At 36.2% G+C, this 15,045-nt stretch overlaps 1 protein-coding gene across 2 annotated transcripts in view; it reads right to left on the bottom strand.

Moving 5' to 3' along the window:
• LOC107867898 overlaps positions 1 to 12,678 on the bottom strand; it is a 28,664-nt gene extending 15,986 nt beyond the window's left edge. For both annotated transcript variants that reach the window (XM_016714371.2, XM_016714373.2), the window contains exons 1-6: positions 11,022 to 12,678; positions 5,510 to 5,595; positions 4,916 to 5,299; positions 4,266 to 4,349; positions 3,730 to 4,110; positions 2,090 to 2,150 (exon numbers count right to left, since the gene is read on the bottom strand). In XM_016714371.2, the coding sequence (XP_016569857.1) occupies positions 2,090 to 2,150; positions 3,730 to 4,110; positions 4,266 to 4,349; positions 4,916 to 5,299; positions 5,510 to 5,595; positions 11,022 to 12,312 (2,287 nt within the window). In that variant the 5' untranslated portion in view covers positions 12,313 to 12,678. The remainder of the gene's footprint in view (positions 1 to 2,089; positions 2,151 to 3,729; positions 4,111 to 4,265; positions 4,350 to 4,915; positions 5,300 to 5,509; positions 5,596 to 11,021) is intronic.
• Positions 12,679 to 15,045: the final 2,367 nt, after the last annotated feature.

Raw genomic sequence — 15,045 nt, 5'->3', positions numbered from 1 at the left:
CAACCAAGTGCTTGAGAGCACGACAGTCACATGAATAATGTCCTTTTCCTCCACATCGAAAACAAGTAATTGCTTCACGTGTCTCATCTTTTCTCTTTTTATTCGATGAATGATTAACACCCGGAAAAGGGTTTCTTTCTTGGTCATCATGACCACCACCACGGCCACGGCCAGGGCTGCGACCTTTTCCACGCCTAGCATGGTGAGCGTGCACATCATTCACCTCAGGGAATAGTGCAGATCCAGTAGGTCGGTTCTCGTTGTTTCTCATCAACAAATCATTATTTTGTTCAGCAACAAGAAGATGAGAACTCAGTTCAGTATACTTCTTGAAACCTTTTTCTCGATATTGTTGTTGTAAGAGCACATTCGAAGCATGAAAAGTGGAGTGTCTTTTCCATCATATCGTCATCATTGACCGTCTCTCCACATAGTTTCAATTGAGAAGAAATTCCAAACATGGCAGAATTGTATTCATGAACAGACTTATAGTCTTGAAATCTTAGATGCATCCACTCATATCGTGCTTTCGGGAGGATGACCATCTTTAAGTGATCAAACCTTTCTTTTAGGCTATTCCACAATACGAGTGGATCCTTAGTAGTAAGGTACTCAATTTTCAAAACTTCGTCAAGATGATGACGCAAAAAAATTATAACCATAGCACGATTTTGACTAGATGTTGTATTTTCATTCTTTATGGCGTCTCCAAGACCCATAGCATCTAGGTGGATTTCAGCATCCAACACCCATGAAATATAGTCCTTGCCCAAACTTTGAAGGGCAACGAACTCACACTTCGTAAGATTGTTAGCCATATGAAAAAGGGAAGAAAAATAATAATACCTTAGCCTTAGCCTTCAAATTTGAGACGGTAGAGTCTCGTGCTGATAACGTGTTATAAACAATAAAGAACAAGAAGAAGAGTAGAGAGAATAGAGAGAGTGATTCTTACTTCTTCTCTTGAGGGATGATTTACAATGAAGGAAACCCTTCTATTAATAGGGGAAATTTGCTCCTAGTTTCACACTAAAAGACAAATACATCAAATCCTGATAGACATTAAATAGATCTTGATAGACATTCACTATAATTGATATATATCATAACACATTTCACGATTTCAAATTCAATGTTGTGCACGCACTATGCCACATTAGCAGATTGTCTCTAATTGGCACACTTTCTTAAGAAATCAAGTGTTCAATAGGTGCAGGGCTAAGTACAAGTGTCTAAGTGGAAAAATCGAAAAAAACTAAGGGGCTATGCATGTATTTTGCCTTTTTCTAAAGAGAAATACAGCATAGAATCAAGAAACACAAAGATGTCGCATATAAGTCAAAGAAGCTAGATAGAAGACCAAGGGAGACGAGGATTCATATCCTGACAAAAGGAAAATATGTTAGGTGATTCCTTTTCCATCTGCTTATACCTGGTAGCAGAAATTACTCACTTCATGTAGTGATGGCCGATACGAGAATGCAAGTATACAGTGAATTAGTCGAGGTGCACTAAGATTTCTCAAATGCTACAACTATCTAAAAACTAAAATAGGCATTTCAAAATATCCAACAAGATGACCTCATGACCATATGTAACCTGGAAATTTTTTAAAGCTACCATTTTCAAAGATTCATTGGCTTTTTTAATCCTATACATGGCATGGAGTGCAACTACCTAGTAACTCTATTCACTAAGTTAAGGGGGAAGAAATCACCAAACTTTTTGTCCCTACGAGGAGTCAAACATTTGTCCTGATCCCAACCTTACTGGAAGCCAGACTATTTTTTTTTTAATTTTTCATTCAAAACCTCCATTACTAAACACCAAACCAGTGTCAAAAGTATGTACAAGTTGCTTATGACACAATAAACCATTCATAGGTATCTAAAACTGTTGTCTATCCATACAGCAGGTATTCTCTATTTGTGCCCAAAATACAAGTAAATAAAGACGTTTATTCATCTCAAGAATCTTGACAATAGATATCATATTTCAGCAAGATAATAAAAGAACAGTAGCGCCCCTATGAAGGATAAATGACATACCCCTCACATGCATACGAAAATAAGTACTATATAATGCGAACCTTCATCGTCAGTGGGATCAACTGCTAGAGTTTCTTTAGAGGGAATAGTCTCGACCATAACCTGTACAGAGCAAGATAGGAAAGAACATTACCTCTAAACTACTTAAAAGCTACATCCCTGAACAGGAATAAATGATCAATCACTGACTAAATCATTCAACATGTCACAAAATCTAGGTGTCCCTTACATGGCGAAGATTCAAATCACTAAAAGAGAAACAAAGATAGAGTGGTTGGCAGAACAAAATAGTCTTTAAAAGGAATGAGTACAAGATTATCAAAAGACTTGACCAAGATCTTTTCCAAATGAAATAACTTCTGTTTAATAAGGTCCAAATGGAATTATTTCCTTAAGTACTTTAAGCCAAAACCCACATCACAGATATCTGAACAGAAAACATTACAATGGCAAAAATTGAGAATGCAGACCGACCCATCACAGGATTTTTCTGTGGAAGTGAAAGGTCTCAAAAGTGATCTCATCATGTTAATCCTGACAAGAATCATCGGATGCTACGTGGAAAATGGTTGTGACATGTTGAGAACACATTTATTATGGAAAATAGGGAAGATCAAGAGATGGATGTTTCTCGGAAAGGCCACATCCATACGACGTGTGAGCCCACTAAACGCAATTATAAAAGAAAAGAAGAGTTTCAGGATTGATGAACTGTATATTAGAAAATGGCAATATGATACGCCTTTGGTATGAACCATGGTGGACTGAAGTATTACTGAATGAGGCATCCCTAGGTGTGTACCGCTCCCACTAATAGTGAAATGATAGTATCCAACCATATGAGGAACTGCCACGGTATTTAGCAGGGACGGGATACAAGGTTCAAGAGGAGCATCCAGGACTAGAAAAGGCCCCCCCCCCAAAAAAAAAAAAGAAAAAAAAAAAATCACAGCTGCAATTTAGGAAAGGGAAAAAGACTGAGATAGTCCGGAGAGGATGCTTCACAATGAAGTCCAATCGTACAGGGTTAAGTAAAGGGGGCAAGATGAGAAAAGTGTTGAACGGAATTCGGGGTATTAAGGGGCCAAAAAGAATTGCCTCTCCTAATGCACAATAAGAATTATGTTCATTACTGATGAAAATAATAGGAACAGTGTGAGAGTAATGGTGAATCGGCTACTGGTGATAATTACAGAATATGGTGAGAACATGGTAAATTGGTCACACATGTGCAAATTTGCAGGGAGGATAGAGATCCAAACATCGTTTTTAACTTTAAAAGACAGTCATCCACCTGTGGATCTTCATTTTATTTAAATTTATATATATTAAGTTTTAAACAAAGACAAGTTTTACATATTCAGATGTTGAGAACCCAAAGTTTTAATTATTTAGAATTCAGATCTTAATATTCAGATGTGTATTCAGATTCAGATATCTAGATATCTAAATCTTACTGACAAATCTTAATATTTAGATGTGCATTCAGATGCGTGTTAATGAAAACAAATGAGGCCCTACACAACCAAATTGTTTGGCTTGGTTTAAAAGTACAATAAAGGAAATCAAACAGAAGAACTAGACTATCAAGTCAGCCAAACTGATCTCATATCACATGTGATCTCAATGAAATACAATTAAATAATCAAGATCAAAAAACACCATAAAACATTTAGCATACCTTCTGCACATCAGCAGGCAGAAGCTCTCTTGGACAACTTGAATCTTCTTTCCCATTCACACTAGTTTTAGCTTCATCTGCAGCTACTCTATCAATGTTGAGTGTCTCCTCAGATGAATAAAGTGATTCACCATCTTTCACAACCCTGACATTGTTTTTGGTTCTTCTTCTAGGTGGTACAGACTTCACGGGTACGCAGTCCGCAATCTCTGGTTCTGTTACTCTAATGGGATCCAAATTATCCACCACACCAGCCTCAACTTTTGGCGCTATTGTGGATTTAAGTTTAACTTTTAAAGTTTTCTGTGAACTCCCAATATAAGCATGATTCTTCAACCACTTAGTTATCTTGAACTGTATGTCAGGAACCATTTTACCATCCTACAATTATCAGAATTGCAGACGAGAAATATCAGTGTGTCATTAAAAAGAAATCAGTTCATTCAGAAACATCAAGAGGGACAGAATCTTAGTTTCTGATCATGTGCATAATACACGGAAGGCGTAGAGGAGAATAGTAGAACAAAGGATATTACATTGAGCATTGAGGCCAACAAGTCTGAAGGTACACCAATCTCCACAGCAACATCTTTTACATAAACTTTTTTCTGCTCTATTAACTACAAAGAAATGAATATATTCAGTATATTATAAATTTAAATGACATATAAACTGGAATCAAAGAACAAAAAAAGCTTCTCCAGATTAGAAGTACAGATATCAAATCTATTCAGCATATAATCCCAGAACAAATCACTCACACAAGGTCAAACAGACCATTATATCTTATTAAATTTTCGTATTAATGCAACCTGACATCTAATTCTGTTTCCCTCTTTTCTGCTCTGCTCACCGTGTTTTCTTGGTTGCCTAATTGGAAGTTTTAAAGAGATAAATAGGATTCTTTCTCCATTAAAGATAAAAGTGACTACTGGCTTACTGTGCACCTTCCTATAATCAAACCTGAAATTGGAAAAAAGGGATGGAGTTCACTGGTGGATTTAGGCATTAAAGTGTGTTAAAGCGCAGAGTATATACCCCAGAAAACTACACATGCAATGATGCAAAGACTAATATATTCTCTCGTCATATTGATGTATCATCTCATCGCAGTTCTAAGAAATTGCCAACATGATCTAGGAGGATGTGAATGTATGGTAGCTACTTGGCCTAGATGAGACAATACCTTCTTTAATATCATGATGAAATTTACAGGAACAGCAACATCACCATCTTTGTTTTCACAAAGGTAACTATTAACAGGCTGCTGTGAGACACCGCATTCTGCTTGACGTTTAAGATTCAAGCCCTTCTCCAGTAGACCGTCCTGTTGTAATGCAACATCATTCAACTTATCTAAACTCGAGATGGAATTGTCTGTGTGCAACACCGTTTTGTCTCCATTTCTTAAGCCAAGCTTCAACTTGTGTGGTTTGGCTGTGACTGACGCTGCCAACTGATTGTTATCTGTGGAGCAAGAAACAACGTCTACTGCAGTGCCTTTACCTTGTTGACTGCTACAATTGATCTGGAAATCTGAATGCTTCGAGCAGAATGCACGTAATTCAACCTAAAAGCATTGGAAACAACAAGTAGGTAAAACGCAACAAGAGATTTTATTGAATATGATGATACAAAATGAAGAATCAAAGTTCATTCAGTAAAAATTAACAACAATTCAAAACCAAAATCAGAAAGAGACTATCAGTTCAACATTACAGGTAAAACGAACCACGACAGGAAGAATAACAATTTTTAAAAACAGAAAACAAGAGCTCACATCATCACATCCAAGTTTCCCCCATATCTCCATTCTGTGGCTTGCTTCCCTGGCACATATAGGATGGAAAGAAGTCCTACAAGCTCCTACAATCATTAAGAGAAGAAGTTAAAAAAGAACAAGCTCCAGAAGTCTATAGAAATAGAGTAGAACAAATGATTTCGTCATACGGGATCTTTCAGTTTATTAGGTTTCCTTCTCTCTCTGAGCAATGAACATGACAGGAGTTCTTTTAGAAGAGGGGCAAAAGTAGACCTATAATATAGTAATTCTTATTGTTGTTGTGTGTGTGTGTTTTGGGGGGAGGGAGGGGGTTGTGTGTGGAAGCAAAGTTAATGAAAAACTATCAAAATATTTAGCACTGTAAGATGAAACTGGACAAATTTAACCACCATTTCCGACTAAAGACCAATAGAAACTAGTAATTGTCTCGATTGCTGAAATTGCATTTCTGTCTAAATACCCAGCAGTTTGAAATTACAAAACATCATTATCAAAGCAAATCGTAATAGCATTTTACAGAAAAGGCGTGTAGAAGTTCATCTGCAAAATGTGATACTCAAATGGACCCAAATCTTAGACCATTGACCAAGCCAGCCCCCCCCCCCCCCCCCCCCCCCCCAAAAAAAAAAAGGAAGGAAAAGAAAAGGGGGTATACTAGTATACTTGTGACAGATTAGCAAAACAAGATAACCATGTTGAATAGAAGCTATTCACCCATTCTGTCTTCACCACATCCAATTCTAACAACCAAAAGAAATCCAAATCATATATCATCAAAACAAAACAAACAAGGTGGGAAACAAAAGAATAAATAGTGATTCCCCAAATTCTTAATTCATTGCTTTCATTAGTAGTGTTTCTGTAGGAACTTGGATTCATATATGAACATTTATCACTAATTCCAAACATTAGTGTTCCAATTCTTAAATATTTAGAAAGACCCTTGTCTGATAGTGTCAACAGTACGTATTCCAGCCATTCAAGCTCGCTCAAGCATTATAAGAACCAAGCTTCAGCACAATTCCAACACTAAACAGCCTTCAGCTAAAAATTATTTACCTTATCCGTAAAAAACAGCATTCTGCATGATAATAAAATTCGAGCTTGGATCAATAAAGTAAATAAGAGGAGCTTTTATTTGAAGTTGCTGAACATATAATTATTTCTATTTAAAGAATTGTTGATCATATAATATTTACATCTTATATTAAGAAAAAGGGAAAAGGTCCACATTTTCCCCTGAACTATGCAAAATGGTCTAGATATCAGATATGTCCTCGATCAATAGCTGGGGGCTGGTGCACCCTAGACATTACAAAAGTCACATATATGCCCCCCTTAATGACAGACAGGAGCATTGATTAGATTTTATTAGCATCTAAACACATTGATTAGCACCTTGAGTTGCCATCATGGCCAACTATTAAAGAAGGGCGCATGTAAAACATTGTGCAAAGTTCAAAGGCAAATTTGACACCTTTCCCATTTTTTTCATTACACTCACTGTTTCATATTTCAATAAAAAACCACCCCACGGAGCCACCTTCCTCGAAACCCCCCTTCCCCCTTTAAAAACAACCCAAGCATACAAAGAGAAGATGCAGCAAACCTCCCACCATCTCTCTTTTCTCACTCCACTACCAATATACAACAAAACCTTTGGTCTCTAACATCCAATCCGTGGATTACCCATAAACTCATTCATCTACCACCAATAGCCCTCCATAGGTCCCTCATAGAAAAGCTATCACCAAGAAAGGCCACCAGCAACGCTCTTCCCCTCTCCTTTCATCCTCCTCTCCAAAACTCTTCTAAAAATCATTAGAAACCAAAACCCAAAAACAATAGTAGCCAAGCACCATCACCTGCAGCCCCTCACCCCCACATGAAAAGTGCCACTAGCCGACCAACAAGCACCACATGTCATCACCGTTCCCACCAGGGGCCTCTCCAAAAAGACAAAAATCAACTACCTTCTCAACACCAAAGAACCCACCACCGGAAACTTCCATCACCAAAATAACCTTCATCAACCAGACCCACCAAAAAGAGCCACAAAAAAGAAATACTAGAAACACCATCTTCGAATACATAGGTTGAAGATGGTTGGAGAAAAGAACTTGAGTTAAGACATGGGTGATGAAGGGTTCTTTAAACGTGTTGGTTTTGCATGGAGCAGAACTCTTGGCTAAGAAGGTGGCGGTCTGAGGGGGTTCGTAACTTTTTGGAAGAGTGAGTGACAGAGAGTTGAAAGTAAAAGGGAAACATTTGTCCCTAATCTTTGGAAAAAGGTCTAGATATTGCCCTCCGTTAATAGTTGGCCATCACGTGGCAAACCAATTTGCTAGTCAAAATGATAAGATGCTGGTAGATCCAACTAATGCTCGGTTTCATAGGTTATAAGTGTGTGAATTCATGTAACAACAGAGCACAGCTGGCCCTAACTATTATCAGGGGCATACTTAGGAAATTTCACTTAATTCAATGGAAAATTTGGATATCCCTAAAAACGTAATGAGGATACATATCCAATAAAAATTTATCAAGGCCATAAACCATCCAAGCTCAAGTTATATGATATCAACTCGTTACTATTCTAGGACAAAGCTAAGCTCGGGTGCAGCTCATACAATGTGATCTGTCAATATTATATGACAAAGTTCAAATTTAGAGTCAAAGAAGAAAATCTTTGATCACCCAAATCTTTTAAACTGTTAATTCTCGTGACTAATAGTACTTCTTGTGTAGTTCCTAATTATTAAATCATTTCTCTAAAACCTTAAAGAATGTATGTTCGAATGCATGGTCAAAATATCTCAAAAATCCAAACTATGTCGTAGAAATTGGGGTGGAGGAAGTAATAAACAAGATTGCTCAAGTTAATAACTAGAAATTTACAATTATAGAGAGTTTCGAGTTATTCGAGGACTGGTCGCACACAATTCGAAACTAGATAGATAACGGGTACCCCTTCTACCCTTCTCCTTTTAGATATCATGCACCTACCCATGGACCTCTTACCACTAGACCAACACCTTAGGTCGAGTCCTTTATCTATTTTAGGGAATAGATCAGATAAAATAAATTAATATTATAGTAACTGGGTGTCAATAACTAAATACGTGTATTTTCTTTTACACCAAAAGAATAAATAAATATAGATAACTATTTGTAATGAGCTCTTTGTCTGCAAATATTTGTTCATCTTCAAGCTTAAAGTTTAAACACATCAGCGAATGTTGACCAAGCAGTAACCAATACCTCACTGTTATGGCCCAGTTCTCTACATGATGCTGTTTGCATCTTAGACTCCTAATAAAGACACAGAGCCCCATATCCAAAGCTGGAAATTTCAGCTCAACAAATGGGAAGTCTCTTGCCTATTCTGTAGTAATGGCAAGACAAAAATCAAGAGGAGAGAGAGACTAAGCCATATTTTATCGACCTCGGAGAATTATCCAAAAAGAGTCTTTTCAAAGATCAAGATTTTTTTTTGTGAGTGAAAGGTAACTCTTTTCAAAGATCAACATTAATTAAACTAATAAGTCAAAACATATTCTATCCTCCGATTAAATAGAATTAGCTCCCATTTCAAATCATAATAAACTTTTTAAAAGATGACATAAATTTCCCTTATTTATTCTATGAAACTCGTCAAAGGTTGAGAATATGTAAGAATTAAGAAACAATTAATTCAGTATCCATTAAACACAAGATCATGATAGACAAAATAGCAGTAGACTCGGTATTAGGAACTTGAAATCACACAATATAGCTTCTTTTAGAAGTGGTTGTGGAGATATGGCAAAGGAACCATAACTCAATGATCAAGTAGAGAATTGTATTATATGGAAAAGACTTCAAAATGAATTTCACAAGTAAGGCGTGCTTCAAGCCTATCACTGTTTGTTTTTTTGGGGGAGAGGGGTAGCTTCAACCGTTGGTCATGGAAGCTACTAAGGAAGTGTAAAGCTCCTTATAAAGTTTGGTTGTTTCATGTTGTTGCTGCTTCATGATGCACGTCTTAAGCGACAATAATCTATAGAGACAAGAAGTGTTGTTATGCAATAGCTGTTTGATGAATAACAGAAAAGTGGAAAATGGCAGCCACATATTTTTGCATCGATTGTAGGTTGGACAAATTGGACATTATTCTTCCATTTCTTGAAGATCACCAGTGCTATTCCATACACAGTCAGAGCAACTAAAACTCCAGGGCATTGTAAGCCATTAAAGAAGATTTGGTGCAACATCCCTGCGTCTATATGCTGGACTACAAGGAAGGAAAGAAATGTGAGACGCTCTAAAGCGAAACACAGTAATGTACAACAGCTTAAATACAAATGATTATGGCTTTTGACTTTCTGGTGTAATCTACCGGATGAGAAAGATGCAGATTGTTAGATTTCACAAAATCTTTACAAGAATTGGGTCTTCACCGCAGATATGTCATTCTTTTTTGTTTTTTTGGTACGGAACAATTGCCGACTCTTGTACTGTCTTAGCAGCAACTTGGCACTAAGTAGCTGCATTTTCAATAATCTCTTAACCTTCTCAATAAGAAACTACTGCAGATCCCCTTCAAATTGCAGAAATCCCTTGTGTTGTTTACACCAACAAATTCTCATCACTGAAAAGAAAGTTCTCTTCATAAGCAGATGAACCAGTAAAGCTATTCTAGGGACTGCTTTGAGGTTTATGCAATTTCAGCTTCAACTCTGAGCTGTAACCTCTATATTTACCGGTCAAATTCTCTGACGATCTGATCCAGTGACCTCCTCATATCCGACTGACCCAAACATATATTTGAGAAAAGCTAGGTCAACACCAGTGCATAACCAGACAGAGAAGGGAAAGCCCAAATAGAAGAGAAAAGAACCCCAACTCCCCCACCAGACTGAAAATGGGAAACAGAAGAAAGAGAAACTATGACCAAAACAGCATAATCTGCAGAAAGTTTCCACGTTCTCTTAACCAATGGAAGTCAATAGCCTCAATTACATTTCAAATAACAGACATATCAAATTCTATTGCACTGAATCGCGTCGGTGCTGCTCTATCCATCAATTTATCGTAAGTTGTAGGACCAGAGAGGACGAAGTGGAGAGTGTTAGAATGAACACGATAATCAAAAAAGAATTAACACGGCAACCAAAGAAGAATGGAAACAGCAACCAAATAAGAATGAACACTGTAACCAAATAAGATTTATTTCTTCTTAGTTCTTGCTCAATTACAAGTGACTGGTAAAAATAAGATGCGAGCCCGAGAAACCTGATATAAGTATATACAAGATAACTCAAATAAGCAAATACTTTTCCCATAAAAGACTAGACGTCAAATTGTAAATTGACACGGACTTGGAGCATGCCAACGAAGTCACTGACTAGCAAATAGGAAGTTCTAACTATGTCAGTAGTAGCTTCCAATTAACCAAACCAAACATCTTCGAGAAAACCATCTAACGAAGAAATGCAGGAATGGTAAAGTAAGGAAGCAGCAAACGTACCATTACTGCAACGAACACACGCCCCATGTTTCAACTTGCACAGATAACAAATTAACTTCTTCCTTGTATCCCTTATGCCATCAACATTCATTACGGGCTCCATGGTCCTAGTATTCTCAACAAATACCTCAGGCATCCACTGACAACAAAACAAGTGAACAAACTCCAGTCCAGAAGATTCTTCACTTCCCAGACATCTTTTCCTAAAAGGTTTCAGAGCACCACAGCTTTTAGGACAAAGAACACATGGCTTGTCATTACTTACCGTATCATTCTTTTGCTTGCACCAAGAACACAACCAGGTGCCATCAACATCATCCTGCACACCATAGCATCTCTGATGAACAGCGATACCGCAAGAACTACAAACAATCAGTCTGTTCAACACATCACCATGGTCACCTAAACTACAATAGTGACAAAATGAAGCTGACCCTTCTACAGGACGAGCAACTAGAAGCTTCTCCAACCCTGCATCGCCGCCCAAAAGCTTCCTTTTCTTTGAGGGTCGTTCAGATGCAATATATATCTTATTCCTAGCACCTAATAGCCATTCTAACCCACTGAAAGGCAGAGATGTGGACGAACTGGGCTTCACATTTCCATCATTTTCTCCTTTAGGCAATTTGGTTTCCTTTCCTCCTTCACTATCCACGTCCATAAATTGCTCATTCTCCTTCTCTTCTTTAACCGTCACCCCACTATCATTTACTGCACTTCCCACACTGTCAAATTTAAGAACGTTGAATAATTTCTGTTCATTACCCAAAAACTCGAAAGACCCAAGTTTACACAACCTATCAATATCTTCCACAGACAATTCACGAAAGCAGTCCTCAACATCATCCCAGAATGCACTATTACGACCCCCCTTTTGCCGTGAAGACGACTTCTTCTTAGTTTCGATTCCTGCATGAAACCTCTTGTGCCTTTTTCTACTATCAGAATGCTTATTTAACAACTGTGCTAAGTTATTAGGTAAAGTAAGGTGCAAAGTAGAGGAAGAAGATGGCTGTGACTGAGAAGTAGAATCCTCAGAATCAAAAGGACAACGTAGACACAAAGCTTTTCTTGCCTGTGCATAAAAATCTAGCCCATTTTCAAATTCGTCAGGTTGTTGGGGCAGTTCCGTAATTTCATCAAACTTCGAGGGCTTTTCTGTAATTTCGTTTTCCGAAACCCTAGGTAGAGATAATCTTAGGCACGGCTCCGTAATCCTACCCATGACCTTCCTCCGCCGCTGACATGTCCCTCCAACGTTACCACCAGTCATCTCCGCCGCCGCCACCATCCACTTCCACAACCATCACCGACAACCGGAAAATCTTATCGCAAATCTACACCGACAAAAGATGGATAACGTTTCTGAGATTTGTAATTCGGAGAAATAGAGAAAGATGTTATTGGTGGTGAGGGTGTTCGTGAAAAATAGGAAAGCTAGGGTTAGGGTTTGTTGTTTATTTTTGGGGTAATATTTTTATCGGGGCCTGTTTTTTGGATCCGTTTTTTTATTTTTTTAATTTTGTTTTCACGTAATTTTTGCTTTTTGGAAGAGTCGCGATATTCGGAAGAACCGGGAACGGGTAACGTAAGCAGAGAGGTGTATTTCGGTTTTGGTTTTTAGTAGCAGTCATAACACCAAAAATAATACAGTTAGGAGGCGTTTGGTAGAATATTAAAGATAGCATTAAATAAGATATATTAGTAATGTTGGGATTAATAATATTAGAATTAATAATATTGGAATTATTTTTTATGTAATGTTTGGTTCGATGTATTGAAAATAATATATATTATTATATTTTAAAAAGAATATTGTTTGTTTACAAAACCACCCTCGACATATTATAACTTTGTGTATTTTCTTTACAAATTTTTATTATTCTTTATTCTTTGTTAAAAATTAAAAAACCAACAATATAATCAATAACTTTGAAATTTTAAGATTTACTCATTCACTTGCAAAAAAAATTTTGGTTATGTTTTCTTTATTTGTTCATTATTTGTTTGTTGTTTTCATTTGTGGTGTTCTTAAGTTGGAAGGAAGTACATGTAACTTTTAAATGAGTAAATAGAATCAATATTAATAAAAAATTGTGTTCCATAGAGTGTTAAAGCTAAGTAAAAATATTATTTTTATTTGTGAATATTCTATTTATAAAATTAAAGCTTGTATGCAATCATGCAATTTATTTTCGAATTTTGAACAATAAATATTTTTTAAGGTAATAGAGTAGTTTCTTTTATGACAAATTCTTTGGGGATATTATTATCTTGATAATTTGAAAAGAAGTAACTAACATTGAATAAATTGAAAAAGATTTAGACAAAAAAATTAAATAACTTTGAGGGCATTTTTATCTTTACTCATGTTTATCCATGGATTACTAATCCCACCAAATTGGGTGTATTAGTTATACATCTTATAATACCATGTAGTGTGTATAACTAATTCATGTATTAGTTATACATTGCTTCAATTTTGCTACCAAATAATGTATTAAGCAATCTCACTATTTAATCCATGGGTTATCGAAATAATACACACTACCAAATGACTCCTTAGGGCACTATGGAAGAGGCTATTTGAAAAAAGCAAAAAAGACGTGGCAAACAGCATACAGGGGGACGAGGACGAATATTTTTTTATCTTTCTGTATGAGCATGCGGATCGATTTTTTTATTTTATAATCATGATGTTTGAATTAATTTGCATGCATTTTGACTAATTCTACAAACATCTGATACGTCTCATTAATAACAAATATCAGGTAACTCTATCCACCAAAACTATAACAGATGGGGAAAAAATCTAGATCTTTCCAACATCTTAACATACAATGGCAAATATGTAGTTACAAACCACGACACAAAGCACGCAATCTGATTATGCAATGCACACATCTCATAAAATTCTTGAGAAATATTATGTAACTCATCTAGATTATAAGTCTCAAAGAACCAAATTCTAACTCGATTCTATTTTTCATCAAAAAATTCTTTTTTAATATAACTCCTTGCCTGGGAACCAGGAACCGTGAGAAAAGTGACGCCCTTTTTCCATCTTTAACGGGCTTAAAATTCACAGCGGTCATGGATTTATCTGAGAATAGATATTATTATTGGAAGACTAAGTTCATAGACGGTCTTTAGGAAATGGACTGATAGTCAAAGGAAGTATGCAACGGTTGCACATGAAATGTTAACCATTGTTAAATGTGTTCTATTTCTCAATCATTCTTGGAACACCTTTTATAAATACAATTTATTCTTACACTCATATTGATATTAAAGGATTTACTGTTACTTATAAAAACAAGGAGATATCCTACCCCTTTATTACAGATCCTGTAAGTAGGGATATAAACGGTTTAATTGAAATGAAGCAACAACGTATTAATTTTCTACAACGTGAAATGTTTAGCATGAATATTGGTGATACCATGAAATTTGCTAAAATTCAGGAAAAAATAAAAATGATCTCCGAACAAATAATTGTTAATGTGTGTGTTGATCACCTCATTTTTTTTGGAATCGAAAACAGCACATTGTAACTCTTTCATATGAAGATGATTTTTGCGAGGATAATATCCCAACGAAATCTAGACCCTGTCAAATGAATGCAGAGTTAGTAGAATTCTGCAAAAAAGAGATTGATAATCTCTTACAAAAGGGTTTGATAAAACATTCTAAATCACCATAGTCTTGCACTGCATTTTATGTAAATAATGTTGCTGAAAAAGAACGTGGTACGCCGAGGTTAGTGATAAATTATAAGCCTCTCAATAAACGTTAAAAATGGATTAGATACCCTATTCCAAATAAAAAAGATTTATTGTAAAGATTGTACGATGCTAGTATATTTTCAAAATTTGATTTAAAATCTGGTTATTGGCAAATTCAGATATTTAGAAAGCACACTTATAAAATTGCTTTCAATGTTTCATTCGGACAGTTTGAATGGAATGTGATGCCCCTTAAATTGAAAAATGCCTCTTCTGAATTCCAAAAAATAATGAATGAC

Source organism: Capsicum annuum, chromosome 4, assembly GCF_002878395.1.
Source record: "Capsicum annuum cultivar UCD-10X-F1 chromosome 4, UCD10Xv1.1, whole genome shotgun sequence".
Taxonomy (NCBI): Eukaryota; Viridiplantae; Streptophyta; class Magnoliopsida; order Solanales; family Solanaceae; genus Capsicum; species Capsicum annuum.
The sequence above is the reverse complement of the archived record's forward strand: the minus strand, read 5'-3'. Positions and strand labels throughout refer to the sequence as shown.